At 38.1% G+C, this 14,819-nt stretch overlaps 1 protein-coding gene across 1 annotated transcript in view; it reads right to left on the bottom strand.

The window, feature by feature from the left end:
- The window catches only part of PCNX2 (pecanex 2), a 156,633-nt gene that overhangs the window by 50,773 nt on the left and 91,041 nt on the right, over positions 1–14,819 (bottom strand). Inside the window, exons 22-23 of the mRNA XM_075043275.1 lie at positions 6,110–6,220; positions 1,261–1,388 (exon numbers count right to left, since the gene is read on the bottom strand). Coding sequence (XP_074899376.1) covers positions 1,261–1,388; positions 6,110–6,220 — 239 coding nt within the window. The remainder of the gene's footprint in view (positions 1–1,260; positions 1,389–6,109; positions 6,221–14,819) is intronic.

Genomic DNA, 14,819 nt, shown 5'->3' with positions numbered 1-14,819 from the left:
GACCCCCCAAAAAAGATGCGTGAGAGAATTTTGTTAAGATCTGGCCCCAGTGTACAAAACTCAGCTCCCCTCAGAAGGTTTCCACAAATCTCATCATATTCAGAAACAAATACAAAGCCTCTTTACACAACTTGGCTTTGTCCAAGTAATTTCTTTATAGATAAGTACATATTCACTCACTGATACAAGTCAAAATCAAACAAAATAAAACTCTTCAAACTAATCAGACCCTTTCCCCTAAAAGATGGAAAAATCAATCACTGTAATTTTCAGTTTTGAATTATCTTGAGGTGCTCAGATACATTAGTGGCACTGATACAAGAAGTGTGGTAAGTGTATAGCACTTTTCACTGGTCCGGCCAAGTCCTGATTTGGCCAATACAATTTTCACTTTGTGCCTCAAACCGCTGTTCTGCAGCTGCAATAAATTACTCCGAGCCTCATTACATGTTAGTAGGGGGCGAAGAGCTCATGCACTGCCCAGAGCACAGGACTCAAAGGGCCCACCTTAATCACTGAGTCCAGCCCCTAACGCTGCAGACCGCTCATTCACCCCTTACAAAAACTACCTCCATCTGCAAAGGGAAGTGCTTCCCTGTCTCTAGTACTCTTTTGGGAGCCCATTAGATCCCAGTTACCAAGAGCTTTCAAATCCTACTGGGTAGAAGGAGCAGAAGCTCTTCAGTCAATCTTTTCAATATTCTGTGTTTATGTCCTTGTCAAACTGAATGAGTGGCAGCTAAAATATGACACAAGCAACCAATTCGTAAACCCCAAGATCAGATGTAGCAAGTAACAACAATGCACGCTCATCATCACTTCACTATGAGAGTTACCTGCCACATCCCAAATGGTAACATTTAATCAGGCTAGTATAAAATATATTAATGCTGCCTGACTTCTAGTGCCAAAGCCTTCACAGATTTAGTTGCTAACACTAGCTAGCAAGACAAAAAGGCTGACAACTGGGAGTTTTACTGTTTTGGGTTTTTTTCACAGCTTTGTTACTGTATGTCTGTACAACAAATGCAACATGACACCTCATCTGTAACATACCGATAATTGTTTAAATACGTTTTCAGAAATAACCAAATAACCATGAAATAGTAAAACACCAGAATCAAGATTCAAAGATTAACCTCTCATGCCCTACAACAATTTAAGGATTATCTTCAGAAAGAAAAATAACTCCAGAAATTAAACTAATGAGAGCAAAACCTTTACAAATAACAAGTGTAGAAAATTTTTGAATAGTCTTACTTGTAGTTTTTCTCCCAGAACTTGATCGGTCTTGCATATGATGCGATGAAGATGACGCTACCAAGAAACGGACTCAGTGGTGTAGAAAAGACTGAAGTGGCCAGAGTTTGAAAAAAAAGCATAGCAGAGTCTGAAAATTGCAAGTTAAGGTAACACAAATGATTTCATTATACTTTTAAACCATTGTTGAAGCAGCTCTTTGAACTACTTATTTTCACTTTTTTGTTGTTATTTATTTTACCAAAGAGGTGGTAAGGAAAGGAAAAGAAGGCAGGTAGTGCCAAATTGCCCATTACCAGCATGTAATCGGTAGCTCTTCAATGTTACACAGTTGTAATGGAGGCGACGTGTTTGAACAGAGTACATTATTAGCAGGGTGACCCTGTCTAATCTCTGCCTGAGGACAGATCCTGAGCATAGGCAGAGCAGTATGTGCCCTCTTCCAGCTACCTAGTGTACCTTCTATAACAAAAAGTGCCCTTCCAGAGTCTGACACAGAGTTTAAAACATAAACCCCTCAAAAATATCACTTTCTTGGAAATTCTTTGTTCTCTGCACTGGCGTCTTGCTCCCAATGTGTCTGGTATTCTATTCTGTGAGTTTCTGCTTATTTTGGAATGACCTAGTATGTGGAGAAACAGCTATGCCTCTATAATCCAGCCTGCTGACTTAAAATCATGCTTTCATGTTAATTCTTACTGACAATTTAATAGTCCATGCTGACCAAAAGGTAAAAAATGTTCAGCATTTCATACTTTTTGAAAAATACATTAAATGAGAAGGTGAGGACAGAGGAATACTAAATATCACACATAAACATCATAATGAATGCCTAAATCCATAACTTATTTAAATGTAAAGTCGTATTTGACATTGCCCGAAAGCAAGTTAGGAGATGCATAAGGATACTGAAAAAATGCAAGTTATAAGGAATGTGATTAAAAAAACCCAAGTGAATGAAATGTGAGGCTTTAATTCTTCATTAATTCATACCACATCCATGAAATCTCAGGAAAAAGGTTTCCAATTTGGTGTAAGAGACCAGTTGTCCTTCCTTACATCTCTCTTGGGAGCAGGGTGCTAAGTAAGGAAGCAATGAACTAAGGAGGCACTATCAAAGTAGAGCAATCAAGTGCAGCTCAAACTAAAAATTAAGGTCAAATCACCCAATAACCACAGTCTTTTAGCTTACCCTCTCATAGTAATATCCTGCATGTGTGTCCCACAGTCTCTGAGACTCCACAAAAAATATTTTAACACATGTAGCATCATTTGTGACACAGTATTTCCACAAAAAGGCTAGCTAGCCATGATTTCAAAGCAATTTGCAAAATCTACAAACAAATATTTGCCAAAAGATATCTTTCAAATCCCTCAAACTTATTAAAAGAGAGTTGTCTGGAACAGTGTCTTTGTGCATTAGAGAGATTGGAAATTGAGCTGCCCTCAGAGTCTACAGTTCAAAAAGCAACAGAGAGCACAGAGCAGGAGGCAAGTGCATCAAAAAAGTTAAACTGTCACATTACACTGCAGTCATAACCAGCCTTGGCTGTGAAAGATGAACAAGTATTTACAAGTGTCAGATAAAGGAAGGAGGCATGGGAGCTGAAGAGACAAAAAGAGAACAAGAAGGACAGATAAGGACAGCAAATCAAGTTTTCTAAAGACAGTTCTAATGTCATGATTGATTTAAGAATTGCCACCATCATGAATAAAGACATTTAGGACTCCACTGTGAACTGTTTGTGTCTAAGACATAATCAGTAGCAACAGTTTTATTTTTGCTAAAAGACATAGTGCTCTACCAAATGTAGGTAGGAAGACATTTCCCATTTGACTTGTGAAGAGTAATTTTAACTGTTTCGTATATGTAAGCATGTCATGAAAGCAAGTAACAGCACCTGACTCCCTTACATATAGTTGATGTGTACAGTGGCAATTATCTGTCAGCAAGGGGTTTTTATTTGTTGGTATCCAATTTGCTTTTATTAAGTATTTTTTTTTAATACCAATGCTTTAATTACGTCTAAGTAAAAAATATAAAAGAAGTACCAAAACCTTACAGGCATACTTTCTTACGCTATGTCCCAAGCCCGGTTTCCTGTGCACCATCTTTGTTAGGTTATATTGTGTAGAAGCAGAAGTTGTTTCTTTGTGAATAATGGATTTTCTTTTTAAGATGGCCAAAATCAAATTTTGAGAAAAAAACAACTAAAAACTTTTCAACATGAAATAAAACATTGTATCTGAGGATTAATTCTTATCACTTAAAATCTGTTTAAATTCAAATCAGCTTCAAAAAAAGTAACTGAAAGACTGACATTTTAAAAATCTTCCATCCCCTTCTTTTAACACAAAACTATGCAGTAAGGCCAGCCCAAATCCTCTGTTTCTCAAAATCCACATTTTAAAATTGCAATTAGTATTGGTCACTTCCAGGTACACGATCACCTAGAGTATGGGAGAACTGAGTGTCACAGGGCTTCCTTTCCTGATGTTAGAGCTGTAACCCTGAAAGAACCAAAGCAGAAACTCTCATAAACAGCATAATCTGAACTACAAAATCCTTTCTTCCTAAATCTCACTATTCATTTATTAGATAAAATCCTCCTTTGACTACAAACTACACTAACTTTCTCACTGTGCTGATAATTAAACACGTAAACTCATCTTACCCCTTTAAATACTGGGAAGTGAAGTCGCAGATCTCCTCCAGCCAGAAGACCATTCCCGTTCCTGGTCTTTCAGGATTAGGAAGGACTTTGAGGAGTCACCTAGTCCATCTAGCAGTCACAAGGCAGGATCAGCTAAACGTATATGACTCCTGACAGACATTTGTCTAAATTCCTGAAGATCTCTAATGGTGGAGGCTCCACAACCTCCACCAGGCAAAGCTCCACATGTGTTACCCTTCATGCCCTGCACACTGGAATCAAATGCGTTAACGCATCCAGAACTACTCATATCACTGAGCTCTATGGCAAAAGTTCACCCAGGCACTTCAAAATTTAAAAATTTATGTCCCGTTTGCAGATGTGATTTAGGCAATTAAGAGCCACAGATAATTAACTCTGCAAAGAAATGGCAAGCTTAGTACATCTGCAAACTGCAATGTGCATTCATCATTACTGTTTGCAGGGTTATGGTAACAACAAATAAAAATACCATGCAAAAAGACAGAGTTGTTGTTGTTGTTGTGGGAATAGTAATTTGGGTGTTTAACCAGTATCTTAATTGCAACATTGCCTTAAAGATAGATTTCCATTTACAAAGCACACTATAAATATAAATAATAGAAAGCTAGTCTAGATCGCTTTAGCAATAACTGTGTAAACAGACTAAACCCCACTTACTTAGCTACTTTCCATTTTGCAAAGTTTAATTGGCACTTTTATCACGAGTAAAGTTATCACTGCACAAAATATTTGTGACCAAAGGGAAACTCATTGAAATATAATCATAGTTCTTAAATGTTTTGCTAAATAACATTATGCACATTTCTCCTGCAATTCACACCTACAACAGAGATGAAAATAATTTTTTGTTGTGAATTTCTGGAAGAATTTGCTACAAATCACTCAAAATGCTCAGACAGATCACTGTTTTTATAATACTTTCCTTTCATAAATAGACAATCTAAAGCTTTCCCTCTGGGAGTTATTCTGTCTGCATTTCCCTCTGTCCAAGCCTCCCATTTATTCTTCCTATCTAGAAGCATAAGCATTGTTAATCAATGTTGCATATGATTCAATATATCACAGCAAAAAGCAGAGGGAAGAAATCACTCGGGGGGGGGGGGGAACCACTGTAAGATGAAAGGGACAATGACTTAAGTGTGTATATCTAATAAACAGTACAAAGTAAACTCTTTGGTAGGTCTGAACTAAAACCACTTCATCAACTCTTCTTCCACAACTGTGGTTGGGAGGGAAGGAAGAAAAAGTTAGTCTCTGAAAATGCTTTAGATGTCAGTGAAGTTAAATTTGTTCAGTTAAAGTGTTTTATTTAATTTTTTTATCTTTTTCCTGTATTAAATCAAGTTTGTAACTGAATTAGACTTTAAGCTGAAAATTTTTGTTCCAAAAATCCAATATATATTTTTTAACCCTACAGACATTTGGAGGTCATTGAACTGTGTGTTTTACTCTCCATATCCACAAAACTAACATTCACAGGCCTGGAACAGGCACTGAAACAGACTGTTTCTAAAGGACTGCTTTGGTGTTGATGAATTTATGTTGTTACTCATAAAACAGAGCAGAAATGTTAAAAAGGAGAATGTTTCTCAGGTCCACAATGAAAAATGTACATTAAAATGTTAAAATCCAGCTGCTTCTGAAATGGGGGGGGGGGGGGAAATCAGGACAGTTGCAACAGAAATTGGCTCGTTGAAATGAATTTGTACCTGAGATACCAACTAGAAGCAACTGAGAACGTAACCTATATTTTAGAGCTCAGTCAGCCATACACCCAGCACTTTACAAAACTAGCTTCTGCATACATAAAAGTCCACTCAAGTTGGAGCTAAGATGTCAGTCACAATGTTTCTTTCTGGATGCATCAAAAGTCAGTGCTGAGGACTGTGGAAGTGATCTGCAGAATGTGGCTGGGTAGGAAGTGAGCAGGCATAAACAGACCAGTTTGAGTCAGAGTTCAGTTTCCCAGTTTCAGATCCCATGTAGCCAAGAAAGACAGAAAACTGTACTTCTCAGGAGATGCTCCAAGCATTTTCACATTTGAAAATAAGTTACCTAGGAATTTTGCACCTTCTTCAAACACTGTAAATAAATTACATACATGAAGAGGAATTTAAGAATAAACAAAACCAATATATTTATATATAAAGGATATGAGGTATTGCAAAGAGCTGAGCAAAAACATGGAACGATGATCCCCAGGCAATCTGCCAGGGAGCAATGTATGTCATGATGAACTGCAACTTCTGCAGTAGATCCCACAGCTGAAAAAAAGAAAGGAAAAAGAAAAACATGGTGACTTTCTAAGCACTGAGATAGTTCCACTGCTAATATCTGAAAGTGACACTTTTTAGACCTGTGTCCTGGAATGAATGTGTGAGAAATTATATTGTATTATTAGCTTTCATGGGCATTAAGGCCTTACTTTAGTAAGGCACAAAAGTATATTCTTCATTTGAAATTCAAACTTGCAATGAGGTACGTTTTTAACCACCATACTGAGGTACCTCCCAGATTACCTTTCGTCAAAAGTACATCTGCTTTAATTAGAAAGCGGAAAAACAGGTTCTGATATTCCCTGCGTATATCACGCCACCAGTCAGATGGTTACAGGGGAAAAGACTGCAGGAAAACGTGGATATAGAGAACAGAGGAGGCTCTATGTGCAACACATGTGGCTCTGCACATGGAAGTCAGAATTATTACTCAAGAACAAAACACTTTCATTTGTTGAATCAATGGGAGAAGCTATTACTATGTAAGCATATGCTTGGCATAAACCATGAATGGTAGCTGCATTCTCAAGGTCAAACCATCCTACCATAAAAATGTTGCATTAATATGAATTTTTATTGTTGTGTGGTACAAACTGAAAAACACAATTTACTTTTGCTTCCTGTAAAATATGCTTGGTGCTGCAACTAGCAGTTTCTGGTTCAAGAATGATGTGTACTTATTCCCTAGGATACTTTTTTTTTCCTGCCAGCTCTCTTGGCAACAGGCCAAAACAGATCTTATGTCTCATCTGCATTGGGCCATCAGATTCATATTGCAGAGTAGGTTCCTGACAAAGTGTCAGGAAAGATTTGGCCATTAATAGACATTAGTGCTCAAAAACACACACAAGCTGACAGTGAAACAGGACTATATGCACTATTTCATGCTCAAATAGCAAACATACATTGCATTTCCTATAGTAAATTTTTTATTTGAGTTAACGAAAAACAAGACTTTGCCAATATCTTGAAAGACATTGACGCTGTATCAGTACTTGAATATTAAATGCTTCCAAGGAATGTTCCCAGGCACTGGTATTGTGTATGTTGTTAAATTGTTAGAAAGGTCCCTGTGAAGATTTTGGTCTGGCCCAGCTAGCACTCTTCAAGCAACCCCCAGGCATCCTTTCAAATGAAGACTCTCCAGGGTCCACTTCCAGGTGGGAGTTCCCTACCTTCACCCTGCGTACAGACTGGGAGAGTTTATTAGCACGGACACAAGCTTTCCCAGGAGAGCTGGCCTCAGGGACAGAGCATGGTCCTAGGTGCACTTCATCTACAGTATGTTGACAGAGAGGATGCACCTTCACTGGCTAACTCATTTCATCTGTCCTTAAGTTACCACCCCCAAAGTAACACTTGGCCATCTGTATCCCCACTGGCAATGCACTTACAAGATGTTTCACTGAGCTTCTCTATGAATTCTTGTAAGTAATTGCATATGAATTGGGAGGGAGGTAAGAATGACTAATAGCATTAATGTGTTTTGGTCTTTGTGCTACCAAGCAAGCACCACAGAAGCAGCCGCTAACTCCAGTAACAACTGATAAACCTTCCAGCTGAGATGCAAGCAGTGCTTCATATGCTTTCTGTGCTTTGGCGTGACTCAAATTAGGAGCAATATGCAAAATACAGATTATGTTAACTTTGCACAGGCATACTATTTAAAAGCAGCAAACCCTGAGAAAAACAAGCTGTTACCATCTCTTCAAGGCACAGCCTGGTTAACCCTACTCAGTTTAAGTATGAGAAATTCCTATCTTGCCAACTTTGTTTTCTCTCAAAAGCACCACCTGTGACTTGAAAACTACAACATTCGATAAAGTAGGCAAGTAAAACTGAACAGAAAATAGAACTGACTTTTATTTGTTTGAACCCTGTTTAGCAGGTTGTGGGGTTGCTTTGTTTTCCTTAATTTTTCTTTATCTGTTATGTCTGAATGAACAGCTGGGAGAAAAATTGTATCTGCTAAAAGATTTACAGTGAAGGGCTGAAAAAGCTAATGACTCACATCTGAAACCTCAAAAATTCAAAACTGCAGGACAACCCAGCAAAGTTCTGCCTGTTACAGATTGAAATCACAAAGCCATAAATCACCCCAGCTGTGCTCAAAGCTCAGGGTTCATCAAAAGGTTTTCAAACCTCAAATAAAATTCAGGTTTTGTGTTTGCTAGGAAACCAAACCCAGGAGGAGACCCTTCTGGCTTCTCGTTCCATTACATTGTTTTAATCATTCTTTAATATTTACACATTCTTGCAAAACAGCCCATAGACCCCAAGTCCCTGTTGCTTCTAACAAGTCCTCCTACTTCTACATTCACCACTGCTTGATCGTGCTGTTGTTTCTCTCAACGCTTGCCTCTCGGCTAATGTTTTCACAAGACAGGCAATGGAGCTCATTTCCATTCGCAAAAACATGAATGCAAGAAGTATGCTGTAGTGAACCTCTTGGTTTTTGAGAGCCTTATGAGACTGCACCTAAAGGCCTACAAATGTGTGATTTTCAAGCGACTTCTTTCATTAAGAGTTGTCAAGTGCCTCTATTACCTCTTAAATTACTGCTTCCAGGGCATGTTCTGCAAAACACCTTAAGGGTAACGTGCCATTAGCATTTTACATATCTAACTGTAATTGCTAAAGGTGATGTCACCTAGCAACTATAATCTAGAGAATTAGGAAGGGGGGACTTGACTTTACATTTCCTCTTTTTCATTTTGCTAGAACCATCTGAAAAAATATTTCTCTTTGTCAGTTCTACCCAATTTACAAAATGCTTTCTCCTACATGTGGTATAGGAACTCCAAGGCTTCACAAAGCGCTATTGCTTTTCCCGCAGAAAGAAACTGAAGCTGCTAAAAAATTCCCTTCATAAATAGGAGGAAGCTGATCCTCAGAAACAGTCATTCTGTTATTTCAACTACAACTAACTGCATTTCAGTCTTCAATAATCGTAAGACACTAGCTAAAGAGGAAAACCTTCAACATCTTTTTTTAAATTGTCAGAAACAATATAGGATTAGAAAGGGTTAGGAAAACCAAAGCCCATCTGGAGTTGAATCCAGGGAGGAAAGTAAAAAGCAACAGAATGACTTCTACAGGTCTATTGGCAGGAAAAGACAGACTGGGGAAAAAAACCATGGACCTGCTGCTGAATGGGGCAGGGGACCTGGTGACCAAGGGCATGGAGAAGGCTGAGGTTCTCAATGCCTTCTTGGCCTTGGTCTTCACTGGTAAGCCTTCAGGAATCGCAGGCACCCGAGACCTGTGGGAAAGCATGGAGAAATGAAGACACCCGAAGTAGTGAAGGATTAATGAAGGGTCCATTTAAACGAACTAGAGAAAAACACCTCCATGGGACCTGATGGGACACCTCAGCCCTGCTGTGATTCTGTGAAGCACGCAGTGTATCCTCAGTAAAGTTTTGTTTGAATGAGGGTAATAACTTGCTCCGGAGGGTGTGAGGAATATTTTTTTAGCAGTGCTAGATACAAAGGGGGAACCTTCCTATCTAAAGTGAAAGTGTAACAAAACAAGTGAACAAACAATTCTGTGCTGAGTTTTCACCCTCTGTTTATAACAATTTCCTTAAACGTGTAAAAGATTAATTTTTCATGAAGACTTCTGCATCCCAGTTTAGGATGATTTAGAAAAGAATATTTTTATTAAGTCTTCTTAGATCTTCAATGTTTTCTACAGTTCACTAAGCAGAAAAATGATATATTATTTAGGGGACATAAAGTTCGAATATTCCTAGATATCTTTACTCATGTGACAGTTTTGCACAGTAAACAGTTTTTAAGCCTTTGATAAAGAGTTCAAATTATCAGTATATTCAGTGAATTTCATCTAGCACATTCCCACTACTGTTAAGTGAAAGTTCAGAACATTCATCCATCTTTCATATTTATTTTATGTGGACACACATTTTATCATCTTAATCATCCTTAAGTCTTCTATGAGTTCTGAAGCCTCTACAGACCTCTGGCGCATAAGCTATATCTCTATAAACAAAGCAAAGGCAAAGACTTATCTGATATAGGATTTCTTTTAAATTTGGTTATTCTTACTTAGCCAAATTTAAGTTACATTACACACTAAAAGTTAATGGAAATTAGTTAACATACATTAAAAAAAAAAAAAGAAAAAGATTTTGGATGTCTGAATCATCACTAAAATGTGATCTTTTCTCACTTTGGTAGATTTCAATAAACTAGGCAGAGATTAACACCTGAATTTAAATGACACCGAATGTGAGATGGAGACTATGCAATGCTTTCAGCTTTTGGCAGCCTTTCTATCTGTTTAGCATCTGTTGGGACTCTGTGTGGGCAGACTCCTTGGCAATACTGGGACTAAATAATGCATAAACATTAACATTTTCTTGCTAAGCTTGAATTTTCCTGTGTTTTAAAAAAGTGTATGTACAAATTGGTTTTAAACAAAAATAACTGTCATATACATATGGCTATATGCTCTATGTGCAACACAAAATTGAGATTAAAAATGTTAAATGCAGAAAGCAATTATTTCCTGCTTTGAACAGGTATTTCTTTATATTCCCGTTTAGATCCTGAGAACTTGAGACAGATTTGAACTCAGATGCTAGGGGGGGTATTTAGTTTCTCCTGTTAAGCTAATTCTGGTCAATTGGTAGGTCCAAGTCTTGGACTTAAATTCTAATACCTACTGGTAATTTTTTTTTTTTTTTTGGTATGTCAACAAAAATTAAGATACATTAAGAAGGAAAAGTTGTGAGCATGTATGTGTTTATGGATATGAAATTAAACTTAGGTGGAATTATTTTATTCTAGGTTCACGGCTTTGTTTTGCAAATCATTGACTTTCTGTTTTTTATTTAATGCCATTTAAAACAAACTTCACCTATGAAATCCTACAAAACAAGATTTACTGGAAATATTAATGGTCTTTAATGTTTATGTCTTAAGTCATTGTGACATTCTACTGGTGTATTTGAACAGCACTATGTTTGAATCTACAACAAATACTTTCCAGGCTGTCTTTATTTGCATCTGCTTACAGGCATTTGAAGCCTTTATATTGTGGGATTTGAAGATCATTGTCTAATGCAACATATGTAAGAGGATCAAAATATAATCAGTCCAAGGCTCTGATATCAAACCTCGGAGGAATATATTCCTGAAACACAGTGTTCAGCACTTAACATTGACAGTGTACAAAACAGGCATGTTTTAAACAGTTTGAGTAACAAGCCTTGGAAGCCTTACATTTGAAGTTAAATGTTAACCATCAGGCATAAGCAAGTATGATGAGGATTATGACAATAAGATGATGATAAAACCTAACAGCCCTAGATCTGCTCATGGCAGATGCTGCTTCTTCCTACACTGTCAGCTGACAGCAAGAGCCCAGGGAAGGAGCGTGTGGTACTGTCAGAAACCAACTCCCCTATCTCTGGAGGTGGGCAAAAAGGACAAGATCAGAGCTAATCAGCTTAATTTGCAGAAGGCCAGACAAGTGAAATAAATCAGCTGCGAGCTGCACTGATCCAGCCTCTTCTGCAAAGCCTTCATAGGCATGGCTCCCACCAGGACTGCATCCTCCCAGAAACCTCCTTTACTAAAAACAGACATAAAAAACGCACAGAGTAAGTTGTGTGCTGAAGCGCCAGATACCCAAGATTTCTCTTTCAGTGCCTGCATCAACAGATCCAGAACACACCTCTACCAGCATGGATGTACATGAATAGTCCTCAGCGCACAGTGAGCCAGACTGACCCGGGGAGCGGGTGCATGTCACCCTGCACCCCTGAGTACATCGGTCCCATTCTAAAGGAAAAAAAAAAAACAAAAAGAGAGAGAAAATGCAACTTGGGAATAGCATCAGGAATGAAGTCTGACAAAGAGGTCAGTGACAGAAGGCTGAATGAAAAATCAATTAAACCATTTCTCCAATATTAAAAGGAAACATGAACTGTACAGTGCTCAAGAGAGTTAGGGAGTCTATGGAAAAATACCACTGGGATTATCCTGTCAAATATCAGATGTAGCCTTGGGTATTTTACTCAGCAGAAAGTGTCTTAACAAGGTTTATATGCCAGATATCAAAAGTTGAGGAAACAGCTGTGAGCCAAGAGGGTGCAGCTGATTAAGACATTGGATTTCAGTATGCACGAATGGCAAGAAATGGATTAAAATATGAATTAACAACTTAGTGCCAGAAGCTTTGAAGTGAAACATCAGATTTAGAGAAGATGAAAAATCAGAAGGGGAAAGGAAAAAGACTGAGGCTCTTGACTTATAAGTAGCACCTAAATCAATCAATGGGCCATGCCAACTAACAAAGAATTTTATTGCCACAAAGGCAATAAAAAGATCCAATAGGTTAATTACTTGACTTCAACAAAGCACCAAGAAGGTCAATGAACTTGGTAACACTTTCTCATAAAATGAAGGAAATAAGATGACATGCATAATTTCTTGTCTGTCCAAGGGATTGTGTTGTAGATGTTGAAAGTTAAGCCTGATCAGCAGCACAGGTCTGGCAGGTTGTTACAAACTGGCTCTCTTAGCTGGAGTTACTTTGACATAAAGATCATCTCTCATAAATGTGTGACATTGGACACTATAGGCAGAAAGAAGTATACAGAAAGAAAAATTCTTAAAAAAATAAAAAATGTGGATTCCTTATTAGCTGGAAAATGTGTTCTGGGAAAGAAGAAAAAATATCAGACAGGGAAATTGTATTCTTAAGTGAGCTCAGCAGGGGTAAGAGTACTTAGGCAAATGAATTCAGTGTTAATGAAGGCAAATTTAACAAGCTCTGGTTCTTTGATTATTTTGCCTTATGCATGAAGACAAATTCAGAACCCTCAGAGGACTTGACTATAAGAAAATATAAGGTGATTTCATATTTTAGTATTGCTAATTAGTTCATCCACACACACAAATTAAGAGGCCATTAAACTGCCTGCCAGTGACATACAAGACACTGAAAGGGATAGGAAGTTGTAGTCCTAGGCATTAGAGGGTTAATGACACTGGGTCTTATCATTCCCATCCGGATCTGTGTAGTAGATGAGTGTGTAAGCTAGGGATGGCTCTTTCTTTAGGGCTTAAAGGAAGCTACACTGATTTGTCAAGAACACATATTCCCAAGTACAGGTATCATTTCGCAGTTGTGCTCTACATATGAAAGAGTTGCTGGTCAAAGAGCCAGTTTACCACAGTTTGGCATACAGGAATCTCCAACACGCTGCTGGTTGCTCCCAGTAGTGAACAGACTGGCAAAAAAACCCACCAGTTTTTTCTAGTAGCCAAGAGCACACTACAGCCAGAAGCATCCACATTTGCACTACCAAGTTTTTTTGCTGTCTTTGCTCCTTCAGCTCAACATCAGCTCCACTCGAGGTTCCAAAAGCAGTTCAGGGAGACACTATGATCCCTCTCCACCAGCAAGATTTACAGGATGCCCATGGCACTGGATGAAATGGAAAGCCGCATCGTTAAAAGAACACAGCAAAAGAGCTGGGACAAGCCTTGCCCTGAGCATCTTTGTTAACACTCAGCCAGTTCCAAACCAGTATCCTTGCTGTTTGAATGATTTGCATTGGTTTCTACTTCACACTTAATAATGCCTGTTCATTCTTGACTCGAACAGTTGTTACTCCAGACATCCTTTAAAAGGAGCTCACACATCTGCCAAGGAGGGCAGTGCTGGGTGCGTTGCTTTTTCCCTTTTTTTTTTTGATCACACTGAAGAAAGATGGACTAGATGAGCTATAACATGCACTTAACTGTCCATGTGCTCTCCCTCTCATGTGTGTTGCATGTGTTCAGAGTGTTTGCTTGGTTAAGTATTATGTCAGTAGACATCAGAAGGGTGGAAGAAAGGCCCATCTTTTCATCATTCCCAAATAGTTTATTCAAACTGGTTAATATTCCCACATTTTTTAGCCTATTACAGAAAAAGTCTCGGAGGTTCTCCTACTGTTAAAAGTCTAGAAAGAAATCTCCTAAGTCCTGTTACATATTCCATCTTTGCTATGCCTGTGAAGAATATATTCTCAGTTATTTGTGGTATTCTATTTTCAACTAATATGAACATTCTTATTAACCTTTGCACTGACATCATCTTCTAAAAAGTCCAGGGAGAACAACTGGCTCATTTGAAAAGTTTACACAGAGTCATGTAGACCAAGAAGACTGTCTTGATTATCCAGTTTGAATTCCTGTAGAGCATACATCAGAGCATTACACCCACAATTTTTGAATGGCAACCATGTATTTTTAAGAAGCCATTCAGCTCTGATTTAAAGAATATAGACAACAAGAGTTTTAGACAGAAGAATCCCAGGCTGTAGCCAAGGACACAAACTGCGCTGGCTACAGCAAAAGTCTTACCATAAGAAAGATGGAGAACTCCTGTTCCACTTGAACTGAAAGCTGCAATCATTCTTAAAAATAAATAAAAAGGTCTTTCCTAAACATTTATCTTGGTCCCTTCCCAAGGCAATTTGAAAGACAAAACAGAACACTCTGCATATGCCTAGTCAACTTTTAGCATTGTTTTCACATTCTGCAACTTGTCAAAATGTAAACAGCTAATG

Source organism: Buteo buteo, chromosome 12 (genome assembly GCF_964188355.1).
Source record: "Buteo buteo chromosome 12, bButBut1.hap1.1, whole genome shotgun sequence".
Classification (NCBI taxonomy): Eukaryota; Metazoa; Chordata; class Aves; order Accipitriformes; family Accipitridae; genus Buteo; species Buteo buteo.
The sequence above is the reverse complement of the archived record's forward strand: the minus strand, read 5'-3'. Positions and strand labels throughout refer to the sequence as shown.